This window comes from Pseudorasbora parva, chromosome 12 (assembly GCF_024679245.1).
Source record: "Pseudorasbora parva isolate DD20220531a chromosome 12, ASM2467924v1, whole genome shotgun sequence".
Lineage (NCBI taxonomy): Eukaryota > Metazoa > Chordata > Actinopteri > Cypriniformes > Gobionidae > Pseudorasbora > Pseudorasbora parva.
In genome coordinates, this window is record NC_090183.1 from 6,630,837 (window position 1) to 6,651,863 (window position 21,027).

General features: G+C 38.7%; 1 protein-coding gene across 2 annotated transcripts in view; it reads right to left on the reverse strand.

Moving 5' to 3' along the window:
- tlk1b (tousled-like kinase 1b) overlaps positions 1–20,685 on the reverse strand; it is a 28,227-nt gene extending 7,542 nt beyond the window's left edge. Inside the window, exons 1-14 of one of the 2 annotated variants that reach the window (XM_067458907.1) lie at positions 20,353–20,685; positions 12,233–12,351; positions 11,322–11,393; positions 11,163–11,201; positions 7,287–7,362; positions 7,008–7,051; positions 6,663–6,752; positions 6,490–6,576; positions 5,343–5,435; positions 5,105–5,215; positions 4,877–5,013; positions 1,470–1,655; positions 1,236–1,302; positions 257–354 (exon numbers count right to left, since the gene is read on the reverse strand). In XM_067458907.1, coding sequence (XP_067315008.1) covers positions 257–354; positions 1,236–1,302; positions 1,470–1,655; positions 4,877–5,013; positions 5,105–5,215; positions 5,343–5,435; positions 6,490–6,576; positions 6,663–6,752; positions 7,008–7,051; positions 7,287–7,362; positions 11,163–11,201; positions 11,322–11,393; positions 12,233–12,351; positions 20,353–20,488 — 1,355 coding nt within the window. In that variant the 5' untranslated portion in view covers positions 20,489–20,685. Of the gene's footprint in view, positions 1–256; positions 355–1,235; positions 1,303–1,469; positions 1,656–4,876; positions 5,014–5,104; positions 5,216–5,342; positions 5,436–6,489; positions 6,577–6,662; positions 6,753–7,007; positions 7,052–7,286; positions 7,363–11,162; positions 11,202–11,321; positions 11,394–12,232; positions 12,352–12,889; positions 13,405–20,352 lie in introns of those variants that run through there. The other variant, XM_067458908.1, reaches the window with a different exon arrangement.
- Between the last annotated feature and the right edge of the window lie 342 nt (positions 20,686–21,027).

A 21,027-nucleotide genomic window follows, 5' to 3' on the forward strand; every position in this document is an offset into this window, starting at 1 on the left:
TGACCCAGACTTTTTAATTCAGCACAGAATAGCGCACTCTCAAAAGTTGATCGCTGATTATTGTGTACTGCCGATAGAAAAAATACATGCAATAACTGACAACGGCAGAGTGTGGCTTTAATGCAGTGCTTCATTTACATATATTTAGGCACTGAGGTGTTATCTGCAAACTCTGCAGTGTTTCTCTGCTCTATCAATTCCCCATATTTAAGATCTCATAAATAATTAGATATAATAAGAAGTGGGCGGGACATACTGAGAACTGTCTTCATTGTTAATTCTTTTAAGTTCTCGAATGTGCAGATTCCTCACGCGCTCCAACCGTTCCAGCTCTGCCTGGATCTCTGCCTCCTCCTGAACACACACACGTTGGGTTTATGCGTTGTGGAGACTTCCCATAGTCATAATGATTTTTATACTGTACAAACTGTATATTGTAATTGTATACTGTACAAAAACTAAGTCAGTAGTGAAATTTTAAAAATGAGCATTGTCGAGTGGAATTGTAAACACCTCTGATTGCCCATTGTGCTCACGCGCTCATCGGATATGTCTGTGATTGGCTACCATGATCAGCACACGAGAGTATTTGAAAGCACAAAAGATCGTTCGCTGATATATTCCAGCTTTTAAACACTCCTGTGTGTATCTGTGTAAATGCTTGGAGAAGAGCATCATTGATGTATATTTACAACATGTTTTTGAAGCGCTGATCATTGTAGCCAATCACAGACATATCTGATGAGCGCGTGAGCACAATGGGCAATCAGAGGCGTTTATGATTCCCCTCAACAGCGCTCAAAGCTTCACATTGTAAAATTTCAGTACAGACTCGTTACCAAAGACAACACTAACACACACACACACACACGAGCACACATTTGAGCACAAACTAACATACTCATGTATATGGCAGATTCAACTTAAAGGACAAAAATACAGGTTAAACCAGCATTTCTACAAGACTGCATTTACATGAAGCACAAACGCTACAACTCACTGCCTTTTAACCATCTTACTCTGATGCTCATGAGTGTGTGTGTGTGTGTGTGTGTGTGTGTGTCTGTGTGTGTGTGTGTGTGTCTGTGTGTGTGTGTCTGTGTGTGTGTGTCTGTGTGTGTGTGTCTGTGTGTGTGTGTCTGTGTGTCTGTGTCTGTGTGTGTGTGTCTGTGTCTGTGTCTGTGTGTCTGTGTCTGTGTGTCTGTGTGTGTACGTGCATGTTTAGAGAGGCTAACCTTTTTGAGATGACCCAGTCTCAGTTTGAAGATTTCTTCCTGCTCATGATACTCTGCCACAGTCAATCTGCATATTCAATACAGAAGCATTTCAATTACACAACCATTTTGAAGACAACAATGCAGAGAACAATCCCAATGATCTCATTTTAATAACATTAGAAGACATTGGGAAGTCTACATTAAGAAGGCAAGAAAGGAGTATGTTTGTGCTTGTGTGTGTTAATCTCTCACAGTGTAGGCAGGCTGGGCTTGAGGAAGGGGTCGTTGTCAGCTCCATTGACGGCTTTGGTCTTTCTCTGTTTGGACTCGTTGGGGGTCGGGCTCTGGGAGGAGGGTGTGCTGGGAGGTTTACGCTTCGCTAGAAGTTTCCGCTGCCTCTCAATCTCTTCCCTCTGCTGGTTTATCCACTCCTGCTGCCTTTAAAAACAGGAATAGCAAAATATTAAAAAGCCCAATAAAAAAATAACTCGCCCTATTTTATTATTTACATCCTACTTTACTCCAAAGTCATTTATAATGCATTAACACTAATGCTTGTACAAAAAAATCTATATTTCATTTATTAAGTTCCACCAATATCCCATCTGGATTTAATTTGTAAAATTATTTAGACTCATTTGAAAATTCTGTAAGCGAATTTTGAGCCAAAGACGGACGCACTGAGCGCTTAATCCCGCTTATGTTTATTTTAAATTTCAGATATTTAAATACATATAATTTATAGCAAAACGATACATTTATAGTTTGTAAAATACACAATGGTGTCTATGGAAGCAGCAATCAACAATCCTTTCAAATATATTTGCCTACATACACTACAGGTCAAAAGTTTGGACACATTACTATTTGTAATGTTATTGAAAGAAGTTTCTTCTGCTCATCAAGCCTGTATTTATTTGGTCAAAAATACAGATTTTTTTTTTTAATATTGTGATATATTACAATATAAAATATTTGGTTTTCAATTTATTATACTTTAAATTATCATTTATTCCTGTGATTAAAGCTGAATTTTCAGCATCATTACTCCAGTCTTCAGTGTCACATGATCCTTCAGAAATCATTCTAATATGAGGATTTATTATGAGTGTTGGAAACAGTTCTGCTGCCTAATATATTTGATGAATAAAACATTGAAAAGAACTGCATTTATTCAAAATAAAAACATTTTCAAATAAAATAAATCTCCTTTACTATCCCTTTTTTATCAATTTAATATCCTTGCTGAATAAAATTATGGATTTTTTTTTTAAGAAAGAAAAAAAATGACTGACCAGTATTGTATATACCAGTAGTGTTGTTACAAAAGATTTCTATTTTTAAAACATTTGCTTCTTCTTTTCTTTTCTTTTTTTATTATTCATCCTAAAAAAAGTTTCACAGGTTATGAAAAAATATTAAGCAGCAGAACGGTTTCCAACTTTGATAATGAATCATCATTTTAGAATGATTTCTGAAGGATCATTTGACACTGAATGATAATGAAAATTCAGCTTTGCCTCACAATAAATTGAACTTGAACACGGGACTCGAGCTCAGGTAATGGTGACTCGACTCGGACTCTTCTTTGGTGACTCGACTACAACACGTGTCCACAGACATAATCAACTGTTTTCATATTAACTTTGGGTGCCTCTAACATAACCTTGTGAGCATTTAATCGCAATAACACATGAAAAACTAGTTTAATAGCCTACTCACAGACGCACCGACATCCAGCTCTCTGTGCGCATGCGTCTGGTGTGTGTGTTTAAGTTGAGAACGATAAGGCTTTAAAATGCATGCAGATGATAATATTTCATGATGATGAAGAACTGCGAGTCACATGAGCATGTCAGTGATAGATATGATCGTTGAAACAAACAGATGTATCATGTTTCAGACGAGCTGTGAAGGCTCCGCCCTCTGGGCTGGGGAGCAGCAGCTCATTTGCACTGCTTAATAAAATAATATAGCACTTTTTTAATAATATAGCGCATAATATAGCACTTTGACTCGGCACAGTAAAAAGTCACACCCAAAAATCATCCATCAAATAATCACCCCCTCACTCTCTCATTTCCGTCAATAGGAGGAGAGGATTTTTTAGGCGTGACTTTTTACTGCGCCGAGTCAGTGCTATTCCGCCATACATTATAGTTCTCCTTTTAAACCCGCTTAGAAAAGCGCCACGTTTTATTTTATGTCATCATACTTGATCGTTCAACTATTCGTGTAACTGTATTTAAATAGGGGAAACGTGGAGGTGTTTGGTCGCTTCTGACTTGATCTGTGTTTGGTACCATAGTGAATGAACTGGGCTTAGTGGGCTAAGCTAAATGCTATCAGATCGTCACCGCGGGTCAGAGAGATTAACTGAACGCACTGAGACGAGAGAGGTATGCATCAACTCATCTTAGTTAAGGGGATAAAAAAAAAAAAAAAAAGCTGTGGAGTATCCCTTTAAGAATTTTGATCTGAAACTTCACAGGCACACTGGGGACACATGAGACTTATATTACATCTTGTAAAAAGGGGCATAATAGGTGTCCTTTGAAGCAAAAGAAGAGTAACTTTCAGGTCAAGTCAGTGGAGTGCATGTGACCCGTCACTACATCCTGTAGAAGAAAGTCAGTGGCAATGGAGGAGAGGTTCATTTTCGCAGTCAGTCAGCAACTTCCCTATAATTTATGACACATGATACGTCTCTGTGCACATACGGTGGTACTCGTCATGTTTACGCCGAGCCTGAATGCTTTCATGAACTGAGGACATGCAGCGACTGGAAGTTGTGGCAGTGTGAACGCAGCTTAAAGGAATGAAAATGAAAATCAGCCAAAAATGAAAATTGTGTCATCATTTACTCACCCACAAGCTGTTTCAAAACTGTATGACTTTGTCTTCTGCTGAACACAAAAAGATATTTTGAAGATTATGGTTAACCAAATAGACGATGGGCCCTATTGTCTAAAAAATACTATGGATGTCAATGGGATCCATAAACTGTTTGGTTTTTTCGACATACTTCAAAAATATCTTCTATTGTGTTCAGCAGAAGACAGATACTCATAAAGGTTTGAAGCAACTTGAGGGTGAGTAAATGATGAAAGAATTTTTTTGGGGGGGGGTATCCCTTTAAGGCATACAAAATGGGAAGCGGTTTCAAAAGTCATCATCTGATTGGTTGAATTCTACAGGATTTCTGGCAGGATGTGCATGTTGCATTCTTTAATGGTCTGCCTAGAAACAAAGTCATCGTGACGCCAAATAAGAGATGTCCAAACCACCTCATGGATAAAGAATAAATGCTGTATTTTTAAAACTATGCGATGTTCACAGCACAGATTCTTTAAAAGATGTCCAAGAGTTTTATATGCTGGTCTGTTAAAGTAGGGACATTGACATTACATTTTCATGCCCCTAAAAAGCATAATGCTGAACAAAACGTACGGTGACTGGCTGCTTTTCATGTCAGTCAGGTGGCCTCTTTAGCCAATGAAAGCTGCAATGGAGATTAGTCCTTCTGCCGTCAGTTTGCAGGTCTAGTTACGCACGACTACACTGAATCAAACTGAACAGCAGCACACTGGCCACTGGTGTCTTTTTCAGTCCCAGGCAAAGCCACACAAGTTTAGTGTGCGTCTGTGTGCGATTCTTACTTGACCAGGTTCTGGAAGGCATATCCATCTGTCCACTGTTCCGAGTAGGACGCTCCATGCCGGACCGTGGTGAAGTGCCCCAGACGCAGCCGGTCCTGCATGCTCTTCTCACGGCAGGACTGCTTCTCTTGAGTGCTCTAGGAAGACAAGAACGCACTCAAGAGTCACTCAACTACCCCTGTCACACAATAGAAATAAGCAGCTGTGAGCCTATCAAACGCAGCTCACCTTCTCAATGAGGAGTTTTTTACTCATCGTAGTGCATTTGTTCAGACGCTCCTTGAAACGTTCCAGCAGCTTCTGTTGCTCATCTATCTGTCTGCGGAGGTCACAGTTCGCCTGGGCAGAAAATATCAAAACCACTCAATTTCTGAACTCAAATGGCACTTTGTGACGTCTACATAAAGATTTTTTTTTTTAAATTCAAGGACAGGTGACAGTCATATGCTCGTCTGTTTTTACTCACCCTGAGTAGATCATCTATTCTGCCCTCTTTCTTCTCAAGGTCAAGATTCTTATTGCTCTCAAGTGCAGCCAGTTTCAACAGTGTCAAATCCGTCTGAGAGCAGAGAAGAGAGAGAAAGAGTTAAAAAACGTAAACAACAACAAGATTGAGAGAGAATGTCATCCATGTCAGCATGAGCTATCAACTGAGTCACAGTAAACTGAGCATTAAAGAGCACTGAATAACGCATATGGACAAAATGCGTCTAGAAACAGCGGAGTGGAAACAGTGAGCTGATGCGGGAAAGTTACATGATCCAAGCGCCCAAAACATGCGGATTCATTATTTTAAGCGTCAAGGGAATGCATTAGCGTTTACCATACCCTATCATGCGCTTTGACAAATGCATGTACGGCCTCAGCACAAAATGTTCATTTTACAGGTTATATCCTCTGATCTATATAGAGAACAGTGGTTATATCCTTATCTGTAAGTGTTACTAATTCACACAACACAAGCACTTCTCTTTAGCATAAAAAGCGCATCCTGAGTCTGCATTTTAAGCTTGAAACTTCACTGAATGAGCACCAGCGGGGCAGGAACACACGTCAAACAGACATAACACAGTCGATAGGGAGATAATTAATATTCAGCCCAAAAACATTCATTAAGCTGAAATATCTGCAGTTGGATGCTATGTTATGTACGTATTGTATGAGAGTAGTAACTGTAAAGGTATAACAGCGTGTAACCGTATGCAGTGCTTATTTAAGTGTCAGTGCGCCCGTGCACGTTTTAGTGACAGAGTCTGCTGTGCACATCAGATCATACAGTGCAAATTAAACTTCGTATTCAAATTAATGTCAGTATTCAGTGCGCATGTACAACGGTGTCAAGATGACCTTTTTTAACAGTGCATACATTTAATTGCACCAGAGCACACTGTGCTTGTTTAACAATGAACATTTTGCTGTGTCAGAGTGTGGAACGCGCATGTTTAACAGTATCAGTGTGCACTGCAATGCACGTTTATCAGTGCCTCAAACCTCATAGTAGTACACAAATATGAGCAGAGCTCAACTGTCTGCTGCAGACTGACAAGTTCAACAGAATCAGAGAAAGCAGAGCATATTTGATAGTGCAAGAGCAATAATGATGCAAAAATTACCTGGACACTTCTGCTGCTAAGCTGTTTTGAATTCATCATGTGATCCATGAAACACAAGCTGGTGGGTGAGGAGCTGTTCTGTCTAACCTGAAGAGTAAAAAACAGCACAATTAATTAAAAAAAAGAAGCATCACCGGCTCCTTGCTGATGTTTAAATCTTCCTCACGACTTACGATAGCCCCGGGTGCGGAGTGAGAGTTCTGTGGTGAGCGCAGGACAGGAGGAAGACCCCTGACTGGACTTGATCCGTTTCCTCCTTGAAACTTCAGGAAGGAGATACGCCATGTTTTTTAACAGCACCACACAACATACCAACAAGGATGTGACATCATCACAAATGTTACCAATGACGTGCTCAAACTATTTCACAACACTACAAGTCAAGGCATCTACTAAAGCAAGCAGCCATTAGAAGATGAAAAAGCAGCAGTACCCTGACTAAAAGCTCTCTGACACCTGACTGACATTTAATACAGAGCTGACTAAACGCAGAGTCATCCACACAAAGCTTTACTCACATCAAAATAATCGCTGATCTTGGGCCCTCGGCCGGAAGACTTTCCTGAGAGGAAAAAAAAACCTTGGTCAATAGATAATCACTTTTCTGTTTAAGTGCACTGCATTATTTCCATGCTAAAAATTAAATGCTGTATTTCCCAACAAACATGAAGCACATGATTCTGATCCTGGATGTTTCCAAAATGCCAGGTCTGTTAACTGAAAAACGAAGTTGTCAAAATAACTATTCTTTTTCATTAAGAAATACTTCATTCATACACACAGGAAGTTAAAGTTACCTTGACTGCTCTCTGACTGGTTATCAACCTTCCTCTTTCTTCCCCTGGATGACTCGGAGTGCTTCTTCTCTGGAGTCTTGGAAAAACAGAATAAAACATGATTTTCAATCAATTCTTACATTCATTAAATTAATACAAATCAATATAAATATGACCTTTTTTATTAACACTTGTGTGTCCTTATGCACATTTTGCCTGCGTTAATGCCAACTGCATACATTTTTGCACAGGTGTGTTTTATAAATGGATTTTTAAATGTTTAAATTTTCCTTTAATAAATCTATTTTCAACTAGGTACACAAAATAGTCACACTCGGCACCTTAAGGACAAAAATATCCCCATTAAACACCATTTAAAACTACAAATTCTAATCCCAGGACCATTTAACTATAAAATGATACATTCTTTGTTCTCAGGCTTTCATTCTGTTGGCAAGGCTTCAAAATTAAAACAATTTTACTAAATGGTGCCATTTTATTAGCGTCAAATTTGGATTTTCTAGCAGTTTTAGAGTTTAACATGTTTCATAAAATATGTATTTTATTTAAAATAATGTTCATAAATCATTTTCATAAACTTACTGCTAACTTTTTTCTTGTTTCACTTTTTAAAAACTTTAAAAACTAGTGCTGTCAATCGATTACATTTTTTCTGTAATTTATCTTGATTATAAATGTAATATTTTTTATATTGTAATAATTTCAGTTACTCCCCAAATTAAAGGTCCCGTTCTTCGCAATTCCATCTTTCAAACTTTAGTTAGTGTGTAATGTTGCTGTTAGAGCATAAATAATACCTGTAAAATTATAAAGCTCAAAGTTCAATGCCAAGCGAGATATTTTATTTAACAGAAGTTCCCTTTCAAAGCCTACAGCGAACGGCCGGTTTGGACTACAGCAGGAAGTGCAGGGATGTAATGACGTCACTAGAACCGTTTGTTGACTAACCCTCCGCCCACAAGAACACGCAAAATAGGGGGCGTGGTCTTGTTGCTCTCCCACGTGGAGAAGAGCGCGCATTCAGTGCTTGCATCTCCCCGTTATGGTAAGAGGCGGGACCTTTCCAGGCAAAGTGCGCTAAGCTGCTGTCCAATCACAACACGGGAAGCGCTGGCCCAATCAGAACTCGTTACGTGTTTCTGAATTAGGGACTTCATAGAACAAGGAAATCATCAGGCCGTTTTTAGGACAGAGGAAACAGCGGCGTACCGGTAAGTAAATTGTGTGAAAAATACTGTGTTTTTACACACGAAACATGAACTCATTGTTATAACTCAATATAACTCAATGTTATATTGCACACTGTAAACATAATCAAAGCTTCGAAAACACGCAAAGAATGGGACCTTTAAATATAGAAACTAAAATATAGTAGAGTAGTACAGTACAGTAATACAGTATATTTGAACTATTTGTTGTAATGGTATCTTTTTATGAAGGCTAGTATCACTGCTACTAAAACTTCATGGCTCTGAAATAAAAACATTTTTTTACATTAATGATAGACATTCAACATTACAGTTTAATTAAAAGCTATATCAATTCCAAGTGAACTTAAAACAATCTTCACATAAACCCATTATAATAAATGTCATATTTACCTGAGGCCTTCTTACCAGTCTAACAGATAGGATATATACAGAAATTCAAAAGTTAAAATAGTTCAAATTGAAGCCATTAAACTGTCTGCACTGCATAAATAGAATAACTAATAACTAATAATTAGATACATTTTCTCTGTTACCTTTGTTCTGTGATTAACATTACAGACAGCATTAGTTGTTGCTGTTCCTTTAAGATCCGCCGCTGCCGAACATGATGTGGAAGTGACGAGCTTCACAACTCTTTTAGGTTCATTTAAGGCGTTATTTAACTATTTAACTAAAGACTCTTATGAGAATGCTCAACAAAATTTTGATTATTCAAACGCACTTCTTTCAGACAAGGGGCTCCCTGTCTATCAGCTCCCTGGTTCAATAGTCAGGGCACTGATCAGGGAGTTTGCCACATTCATGTTCACGATATACTGATTTACCACCTAGGAAACTAGGGAGCTGATTGAGACACACCCAGGACATTCACAGTTCTCTTTTGTCTTGTCGCGCTGGAATGGTTTAAAAGCATTTGCATGAATAAGAGTGTGATCATATAATGTAACGCAAGCCAAAGGATGATAGAAAAAAACGGATGCTGTGTTAATTGTGTTAAATATTTTTAACGTGTTAAACAGAAAAAAATATATCACCTGGTTGATTTACCACTAATTTTGACAGCACCAATTTTTAACGTATTTTTTTTACTTCAACAATAATCTATCTCTTTATCTATCAAAGTCTTCTTTAAAATAAGACTTGAGTCTGTGTTTCCAAGCTTCACATTTTCATGACAGTTTTTGAACAAGAACATCTTTGTCCTCTATGAACATGTGTAACTTTTTTGAATTGACACACAAGGGTTAATAATGATTGACAGCTGAATGACAGCCGCTTCTAGCGCTACTTTAGGATGACAGGTGCCCAGTTTGATAACCTGTCAAACCGGACGAGTCATTAAAGGACAACTTCAGTGAAACATTAACCCAGGGGTAATTAACACATGGTTACCGAGTACATTGTTCTCTGGGATGTGTTTTCATGAAAATGTAATGTAAAGAGTTTTATCTCTAAAAACAGATTAGCTTATAACGCTACTATATGGAGCGTATGATAAGTCAAATGAAATCGCTAGTTAATACCACTAACAAGGCTAAAAATAGCCTCACAATAACATGGTAGCATAATGAGGGTCTCTACATGCAAACCGAAGCATTGAGAACTTTGTAAGTGTACAAAGAGTTTAATAAAAAGATACTTTATAAAGACAGTCCATTACGCGAATACAGACAGCAGCCATCTTGGAAAACAGTCTCGACCAGTCGAGCCACGAATGCTGTGCTAAGTGATGAACTGTGACTTGGAATCTCCAATGGTCCGTTGTTTCCGGGAAAACAGCTAGTCAACCATATATTTAAATAAACAGATATAATCTGCATTATATAACATGCATTTCCATGTAATTAGATTACACAAATTAAATCCTATCCATCAGCTCACTTAGCAAAGCGTTCGTGGCTCGACTGGTCGAGACTTCTTTCCAAGATGGCTGCTGTCTGTATATGCGTAATGCACTGTCTTTATAAAGTATCTTCTTATTAAACTGTTTGTACATTTACAAAGTTCTCAATGCTTCGGTTTGCATGTAGGGACCCTCATTATGCTACCATGTTAGTGTGAGGCTATTTTGAGCCTTGTTAGTGGTATTAACTAGCGATTACATTTTATTTATCCTATGCCCCATATACTAGTGTTATAAGCTAATCTGTTTTTAGAGATAAAACTCTTTACATTCGATTTTCATGAAAACGCATCTCAGAGAACGATCTACCCCGTAACCATGTGGTTATTACCCCTAGGTTAATTTCTCTCTGGAGTGGTCCTTTAAGCTGTTCACTGAGTGGCTTGCAACGCATCATGAAAATTTTCCTCTCAAGTGAAAAAATTTCAACTTGTGCGAAAGACGAATTTGAGGCGAATATCACAAGCTTGTGGCAAATACGCTTCTATTTGCATCTTTGCATTGACTTTGTATGCAATCTACAAAATAATTACATTTGCGTTTGGTGTGCGCACAACATACATTATCACATAACTGTACAGCTTCAGACACCTTGAAATATATTCCACAAGTTGTGTTAACCAGTTTTATTGTGATTATTGGCCACCCAGGGACTAAGAATCCCCATTCACATCTATTATATACCATTTATTTTTTTGGTAAACTATTCCTTAAAAATAAATAAATATATACACAGCACCGTGTAAGAATTGTCAAACTCACTGAATATGCAGGCGATCCTCCTTTCTTTATGTCAGAGTTCTTTATGGGGATGAAAAGAAGAACTTTTTAAACACATGGACAAACTGTTGAAACAGATCTGTTTAATTAATATAAAGCTCAAATGTCAAATCTTGGTGTAAAGATGTCCATAATGTTCACCTCAGATTCCTTGTCGCTAGATGACCCCAGGCTGCCAAAACTGTGACTAGAACATTCGTTATTATTCAAACCCTAAAAAAAGATCAAAACAATATAAAGCAGGTTTAGTACAGGTCATGACCATGACAGAGAGTGTGTGCACTAGAGCTCAAACATTTACAAAATATTAACACCGATTTCACTGGTGAAACTAAATTAAAGAGGTTCTTATATGCTGTTTGAGTATGAAAAAGTTCTGTAGAGAACTTTGACAGTTAGAAAGCACATTTTCTTCTGGGAACGAACATGCCACAATATTCCTCATTTAAATAATTCCTCCCCAAGGCATATGCAGGTGATGCCTAAGTTGCGTTAGTAGTGTGTTGAAACCCGCGCTTATGGTAAGGACTGTGACATTTCCCAGACATGCTTGAAGAGGTTAACCAATCACAACACACAGATCCAATCAGAGCACACTGTGCTTTTAGGAAGAACAGGCTTTATAGAGACAGGAACTAAACGTTTCCCAAAGCCAACTATGGTTATAAGTTCTGTAGAATTCAATGGAATTTGAAACCACAGTGTTGAGACAATATCAAATATGTGAACTTTATTTTTTGACCATTCAGGTATGAAAACCTATTCTAGTAGACACCAAAAACAAAATCACGACTTTGTACGAAGACATAATAGGTTTTTTCTAAGCAATATTATGAACTATTGTTTCATTACAATAATTTCATATTATGTTCTTGCCAGTATGCAAGTGTTACGAAACATGGTTAATAGAGTCTTTAATTTAAACTTCAACAGCTAAACAGTGTTAGACTTGGTAGTGAATCGATTAATTAGTTGATTCAGAATAAACTCTCCATGCATGGGATGTTTCAATTATTTACAAAAACAAATGTAACATATAAAAGGTAAATTACTTTAGGTCCGCCACTCGCGCTCCCTGTGCTTCCTCCTGTGTTTCCACTGACTGCCCCGATGAAACGTGCCTCCAAGAGCTCCTGCCGACGTGGATCCAGAGAATGCAGCTCATCCATTCCTACAAACACAGACAAACATGTCAATCTCCACACTTTCACAAACAGGTACACAGGCTTCAGGTTCTGGAGGGGTGTGGTCATGGTGACGCATCCTCCTGGAATCTTAAGGCCATGAGTGTTTTCTGACACCCTAAAAAAGGGTCAAAATGTCATTTTACTGGTTTAAAGGCACATCAAGAACTTTTAGTTCCGTTTTCTTGGTCCAGGAAAAAAAATGTTTTGTCCTGATCCGCTTAGCGTTCACATTAGCATTTTAACACCGAACTTATATGTTCACAACCTGATTGGTCAGCTATTAAAGGGTTACTTCAGCAAAAAGCATATGGCTTTGCATCAGTAGAAACCCTGCAGTATATTCAAATAAATGTGCTTTCCCCCCTCATATCCCCCTGAGACAAGAGATTTATTCTCGCGTTGTGAATGTATGCCGCGAGTGTAGTCGCGATTACCTCAGCTCTCATCACAAGAGTTCATCAGCTCATTTATCTGACTCCTGCAGTTAGTGCTCAGTGCTGTGATACTCGCGCGGTGACTCACTCATTATATTGAACAGACACGTTCAGTTTTTAATTGTAGTGTCTTCTCCAACTCAGTCACAGTAATCCAGTTGGTGGCTTTGGGAATGGCCTCACAGGGCAGCGAAGCATTCTGGGAATTGTAGTCTTTCATTCCCATGAGACAAAAATACATTTTCTGTCTTTTCTCAGTCTAGAAAGCACCAAATTCAAAAATAATTTCACATTTCTACTACACTGACGACCCAGTTTAAATACAGATTCATCTTTCCAGCGCTGAAGTACCCCTTTAAGTTGAATACTATCGTATGAAGGCTACAAATAATTATTATGTGTAGCCTTCATATGACAGTATTCTGATTATCTGAGAACTTGTGAAGAGATTATAAAATGTTCAAAGGAGTCAAAACAGCCAGGAATCCCTCCACAAACGAAGATGCCTTTACCGAACTGTCATGGGCAACACTGTGACTTTGAGCAAAAAAAAAAACAGGCGTGCTAGATCATTCTTGTGACATCATGTTCGTTTACACGTTTTTGGTCACACGTCTTTTCAGGGGTCTCTGTACACTTGTTTGGTTCGGATGACAGCGTTCACACTTACTCAAATGAAGCACACTAAGAGCAATCGCACCAAAGTTAATTTTAATTCAAACAAACATTCCAAGTGTCAACACACCCTTATACTTACATAAAGGTTCACAGCTAGAGAACTCACTTATACCTCAATGTACAGTCACATGAGACTTGTATGTGTATAAATATTAATATCTCCAAAATTGATTCACTAAGACAAGACGTCTACAGTAAAGACTCTGACACACCAGGCAGATGGTCGGTGATGGTCCAGTTGTTGCTGTGTGCTCCACAGGACATTCACATGTCCGGCACTAGTCGGAGCCCATGTGGGTTTTTTGGCAAATTGAGCATGTTGAATCAGTGTCCGTCTGCATCATCGGTGTGAGAGAGAGAACTCTGATTGGCTGTTCAGTGTAGCGAACGAATCAGTACATGAGAATAAAAGTGATAACAGCGAGCAAAGATGGCACAGACAGAAAGCTATTCTAAATTACATCATCTTACCTGAGCATTCCAGTATGCAAATATTTTCATAACATGAGCACCTGGAATGAAGGAAGTGATCAGCGTGATGGATATCTAAAATGGTAAGCAAGCACTGCCCTGTTTATGGTTTGCATTTCTACAGTTCTAGTTTTGTTTTCACTTTTTGAATGATGAATATAGACTATTGATACTTGCTGATACAGACAGATATTTACTTATACGCAGGCACAGAACACGGTCGCTTGTTAATTCAAGCGCAGCTTTTTGGTCAAATGCCACGACACAGAGACAACACCGTCCGCTTTCGTCGCCATTGATTATTCGACATCGGCTTGGTGTGTCACTGTCACGGCATCAAGACGCCCACCATCCTTCAAGATCTGACTATGCACAAGCTTCTTAAAACTAAATATTTTTTTTATCTGCTCATTTGCCATTTTCATTTTTCACAGCAAACTTAAGCACAACTTCTTCCTGCGGGAGTCAGAATGGCAAACAGGAAGTACTATGAGAGGTTTCCTGTACATTATCAGCTGATGCTGACAGCTTAGCTCTATCTTTCTATTTTGGTCTCAGAAAATGATGACGACACAGTCTACCATTTTACAGAAAAAAAAAAAAAGTAAATACAATGAGAATTTCCACATGTCATTGTGACCTCAATATAGACACTGAAGACTGGAGTAATGCTGCTGAAATTCAGCTTTTTGATCAAAGGAATAATACATTCATATATTTTTTTACTTTATTTGTGTAAATAATAGGGGTATCAAAATTAATCGTTTCTTCGATGCAGGCAAGGACAATTCAGTATTGGTTCAGTAATAGACTATAACCGGTTATAATGTACTGATTCTTTGTGACGTCATTTATCACGGCAGCATTCAATGGCAGAGGGAGGCGAGAGACGAGAGTGCGCACAATTATGAATGCTCCAACTACTTAAAAAGCTGACAACTTGGGCACATTTGGCTTTAATGAACAACCTGGTAAATCACGACCTGGAGAACACATGCGCTGTGTGGAAATCAAAGCTATCTGATTTATCAAAACAATTTCATTTAAATTAGGGCACATAAATGTATCTCCGCAAAACAGATATAAGGGCGATCTTCGATTCCCGCATTATTTAATGATGTTTACATCACTGAAAACAACAGATATGAGCTGCATTTTATTGTTCATCAGCTAATTTCAAATTCAAAGACCACATTAGGAGAGAGCACGGAAACAGCACTGGTGAGATTCAGTTTCTTTACTTTTAATGAATATGATTGTATGTTTGAGCACCTACGACTTTACTTTGGATTTAAATTGCAATAGTTTGTGTGTTGGCTTAATGAAGAGATACTCTGACTGTGGCATTGTGTGCTGCTGTGGTAGCGTTGTTATATCTGCCTATAACATGACATATAGCGTATAACACGCTCTCATACGTTTATTTATTAGCATTGTTGGGAGGACTAAAACTTACATGTGTGGATTCAACAACCAGATGTGGCCCAGACCACCTCTTAAAGTGCCTTTAAGTATTACTTTTGTGTATTTTTGAGCCCAAACTTGAGTTTTATTTGATGTTTTATACGTTAAACAGACAACTCGGGTGAAAAATGAACCTAGCGGAAATTAACAGATGGTTACCGAGTAGATCGTTTTCTGGGATGCGTGTTCATGAAATCGAATTTAAAGAGTTTTATCTCTAAAAAACGATTAGCTTATGGGGCACAGATAGGCCTGTCGCGATAGTCAATAAATCAATTAATCGCACAATAAGAAAAATGAGCTCGATCATTTTTCCGGCCGCGATAATTGCCATTCGCATGCTTTTTTGTTTTCCTGGTCTCTCTCGTTGACTGCGCGCGCCTCGTCCGTTTGGGGAGGTGTTTATACTTGACGCGCAGACCGAGTGCGCCGTGATGAGATGTCATTCTCGGCCAGCAGAGTCGTCTGGAACTCAGGGCTCTTCGGTTGCAGAGCCACATGCAAAGTTAAGAGATTTGACGTGCACAATGCCAAGCGAAATGGGGTCTCGCGCACTCCGCGTCAACGTCATTCGATTTTTAAAAAAAATATTACTGAGCCCAAACTATTGAAAGTGCATATTTTGAGGAAGAATTCTAAGAGAGATTCATTCTAAATTATGTACCCGTTCTTTTCAATGAATAACGATTTAAATAATAATAATAATAATAATAGATTTTATTTATAATGCACTTTTCATTCCGAAGAATCTCAAAGTGCAACAAAGGGGGGGGGGGGGATAACAACAAAAAATGAATAACAAGTAAAAATATAGAATACTACAAACAATCAACCAACACAGAAAACAGAACAGAAAACAGAGCTGATGGTGAACAGAAACAGAGCTGATGGTGAACAGAAAACAGCTGATGGTGAACAGAAACAGAGCTGATGGTGAACAGAAACAGAGCTGATGGTGAACAGAAACAGAGCTGATGGTGAACAGAAACAGAGCTGATGGTGGACAGAAACAGAGCTGATATGGTGAACAGAAAACAGCTGATGGTGGAAGTCTCTGTTAGCTCCGCAGCACACTGTGGTCCAATCCATGTTTCAGATTTCTCCCAGCGGCAGTGTCCCGATGACATCGCCGAGGCAGGACAGCTGAAGACCAGATGATGGGTCTTCATGAACGATTCAGACGATGGGGATTGCGGCAGCACCATGCAGGAGGCAGAACATTTTTTCGGGCACTTCTGTGGACACACCGGGGTCGGCGCAGAAGTCCAAGCCGCTCCACGGCTGCAATGCAGGACGGAACAGCGGCGCAGCCGAGAAGCGGAACATCCCAACATCATGCCGGACGCCGATTACGATGGCCCAGATGACGCTAGCCCGGTGCAAACTTCAGCCACCATGCAGCTTAAGCCCAAGGGAGACCACCAGTGAGCAGTCGCGGCGAGAAACATCAAATGTCCACCAAACCAGAACCAACCAACCGCAGCAATTCAAACGTAAACATTAGAAGCGGTGGAAAACGGCGAAACGAGGAACAACGTCCTCTCAGTGGCTGCCAGCAATCAGCAACAGTCCCAATTGTAGCTCTGACTGTTAGACTAGTCACAAACATAAGGAAATAAAATAAAATCTAAATCTAATAGTACATTAACATGATCATTTGTGGGTGGAGAAGCGGCGAACAGACGACGCCAGCGTCCTCTCCCCCACGTTGCCTCTGTGGGTCTGTTCCTCACAAAGTTCTTGTATGACTTCATAAGACCTATTATTGTATTAGTTATACATGTTTTTTGAGCTTAACAGTCTACATGAATTATTAATGAATTAGGAAGAAAAAAAAATGTCAATAATTTGCAACCCTTTTTTTGTGTTGTTGCAAAAATTACAGCATACAGGTTTGGACCTATTCCTATTGGGAGCTATTGCTTCATTTGACATGATCTGACACCAGGAGCCTAATGACAGAATTCATCACTGATGCTGCAGCCAAATGGCCCCGATTCTTGAGCACATGAAAATACAGTATCAGCCGCTGATAAGAACAACATGAATCATCATTACAAAACCTGTCTAAAAGAATCATCTGGTCTTCAGACCTCAATACATTGACTAGACGAAACAGCCCAGGTTCACGTGCGTTCTCTATCCATAATCACCGGCACACTGGATGTGTCCGACACCACTGCCATGATAAGACTCGTGCCAGAAAGAGCTACAAGCCAAAGAGATCCCAAGATGGTGGATGGGCAGAAAATTATGAAGGTCAACAGGGCAGGAAGAGCACAGCTGCCCAGATAAAGAACATAGATGACAAATCAAAATACTAGGAAAATTAGGAATGAGTAAACACAAACCTAAGGCCACGTCTGGTTTGGCAAATAATGCAAGTAGTGCTTGCTAGGCTACATAAGACACAAGGGCCAAACACGCAGAAGGTGGAGTGTGAAAATGAGTACAAGCAAATGACCAGGAAACAAACAAACCACATCCTGATTCTACATCCCTGAAATCAGAGCCATCAAGATATCATTAAAATATTATAACATCAAAATAATACACCTGATTATTAAAAAGCATGGGAACACATTACAATAAGGTTAACATCAGTTTACTACATTAACAAACTATCAATGAGAAATATTTATAAAGCATTTGTTAAACTTAGTTCATTTTAATTCCAACAGTCTCTTATTTAATATTATTTAAATGGATCAGAGTTTAACATGGACACGAACTAACAAGGAACACTTGTGTTTTTATTACCTAACTTTAACAAATATTATATTATTTTATTTGATGTTATATGATCTTGAGCATTTTTACAGCGAAGGTGTGTGTATTTATTTTTAATAGGAAACAGCCAGTTGTTTAACTTCAGGATTTATTTTAGGACTTAAAATAAATGGATGAAACACTAGCCACCTGTTTTACATGCTCAAAAAAATCTATTCCACTTAAATTCTATGGGCATCAGTTGGCACTACCATTGTACAATATACACTATTGCTTAAAAGCTTGTGGTTGTAAGATTTTTTAAGGTTTTTAAATAGTCTCATAAGCTCATCACAAACTGCATTTATTTAATCAAAAGCGTTTCCATTTAGATAATATAGTGTAAAACAATTTATTCTCAAGACTGAATTTTCAGCATCATTACTCCAGTCTTCAGTGTCACATGATCCCTCAGAAATCATTCCAGATTATTATCAATGTTAAAAACAGTGGTGCTGTTTCCTATTCATTATTTTTTTTTCAAATCAGTGATACTTTTTTTAGAAATCTTTTTATAAATGATACAGTATAGATATCTATAAAACATGGTACTTCAATGGTACTGTGTCCATAATTGTACTTTTTGGTTTGACAAGCAGGTAAAAGATTCCACTCTTTCAAATCATTTTTAAAAAGGAAAGGAAACGCATGCCATTACACGCTGAGAACTTATTCTTGGACATGAGAATCTGAGTAATGCATTAACACACATATGATATTACACTCATCACTGCACATATGCATGTTTACAACACATATTAACACAAACCAGTCTCTGGTGCACTTGATAATATGACAGAAAACATTCTGTGAAACACTTATAGGTTCAAGAAGTCCTTCGAAAACACAAATCAAGCTGCGATAACACAAAAAACTACAATGACCATAAAGATGCAACAGCTTTCCAGCACATGCATATTGTTTTGATCATTCATTGCATGAATAAAACAAATATAATACAATCGTACAAATTCATGTTTATTAGTTTATCAAAATCGTACCTGCCTAAGAAAGTATTTCAGAGCCATTGCATTGCACACAAATAAACTAACACACATAAAGAACACCAACTAATGTGAATCACATACTAGAAGCGTCTTAAAACCTAATCTGTTGCCTACATACTAGAAAGCATTTTGAGCCACCGAATGACATGCATACACTAAGTGCTAGATAGATAAATAAATATTTTCAACTATAAAAACACAAGATTATGCTTATTCCAATAAAATCCAGCATGTTCTCTATGTGCACTGATGATTTCACTCTTAAAGATTAAACATCAATTATATTTTAGTCATTGCATCATGCATAAGTGCAAGAAATACACTCGAGCATAAAAAAAAACATCAACTCGTATAATGTATCATACTGGCTGTGTCTAGTAAACAAACAGCAGTTTGAGCCATTGCATTGCATGCACGAGTGACAAATGCATTCTGTCAACTAATGTTTGTCAGGTACTGGCTGTGTCTACCTACCTAGACTGCATATGAGCCATTGCATGACATGCATAGAGTGCTAAGACAGCAACTTATGTTCATCAGATACTGACAGCGTCCTATAAGCAGCGAGTTTCAACCTACCTAACATATCATTCCATGCATGGGTGATAAACATTCTCATGTTTATCATGTACAGACCGTGTCTCATTTGTGAGCCATTGCATTTTATACATAACATAACAGATAAACATATACTCCAAACCTCAAAAACATCATCAGACTGGCTGTCTCTCAAAATCTAGCGGACTGCCTACCTACACACAAAGACAGCATTTCGGGTCATCATAAAAACGCTGAAAAAATATGAACCTATGATGTCCAAAAATGTAGTGAAGGAAGACATCTCGCTAGGTTTTGAGATACGGCCAATGACTGAGTACCCTAATAGGTGACCATGGGCATCCTCACGTCAAATTAAACGTGCAACCAACACACAACGCGACAGGATTCCGTCGCAAACGGTTTAAAACACAACAGCTCATCTCTAGGACTCGATGCTTGTTATAAAAACACAGAGAGTCAGTCAGCAGACGAGAGATCAGCGGCCTCCGACACGACCGCTTCGATTAAAGGCCAGATTTACTCAAAATCACACGTCAATCTAACACAATCCCGACCGATTTCACATGAACAAACTTTAAATTCACATTCACGCCGGTTTTACCTTCTTTATGCCTTCGCGGAGCACAGATATCGAGCGGAGAAACTGAGCCCGGGGTCGGCGATCCAGTCGAGAACTGAGAGCAAGATGGCGCTCCGTCCAAACTTCCACTGCTGTTGCTGTTACTTTGGACACTCATGAAGACACTTTCCCCCGCGAAGAGACGCCCGAGCGCATCGCACACATGATCTCCGGCAAACCACACATGTGTGTGTCTAATGCATCATGCACAAACCCTGATAATCAATGCAACCCTGCTCATGTTTTCAGCTCCGCACTGCGCACAGAGATCCTCACTCACTCTCAGTGTGTGTGTGTGTGTGTGTGTGTGTGTAGCCGATGCGTGACGCCAGTTGCAAAGGTTACACACACGTACACGCACACACAATAGTGCAAAACTTCAAATCCATGTTTGATGCTTCGACCCTTCTAGCAAATTCTATTATGGATAAAATAAGTATGAGCATAAGTAGGATGACTTCATATCTTCTTGTTCTGAAAGTGTTTATTTTGCAACAATGGCCAGACATAATAATTACCAAATAAATGTGTCCATGAACATATTGATTTATGCATCATATGATATTGAGTGGACTTGATATTATTTAGTTTTATAGCCTAAGAGTTCACAGAGAAACAGAACATATAAGCACAGCTATGTAAGCAATCAGTTATTGT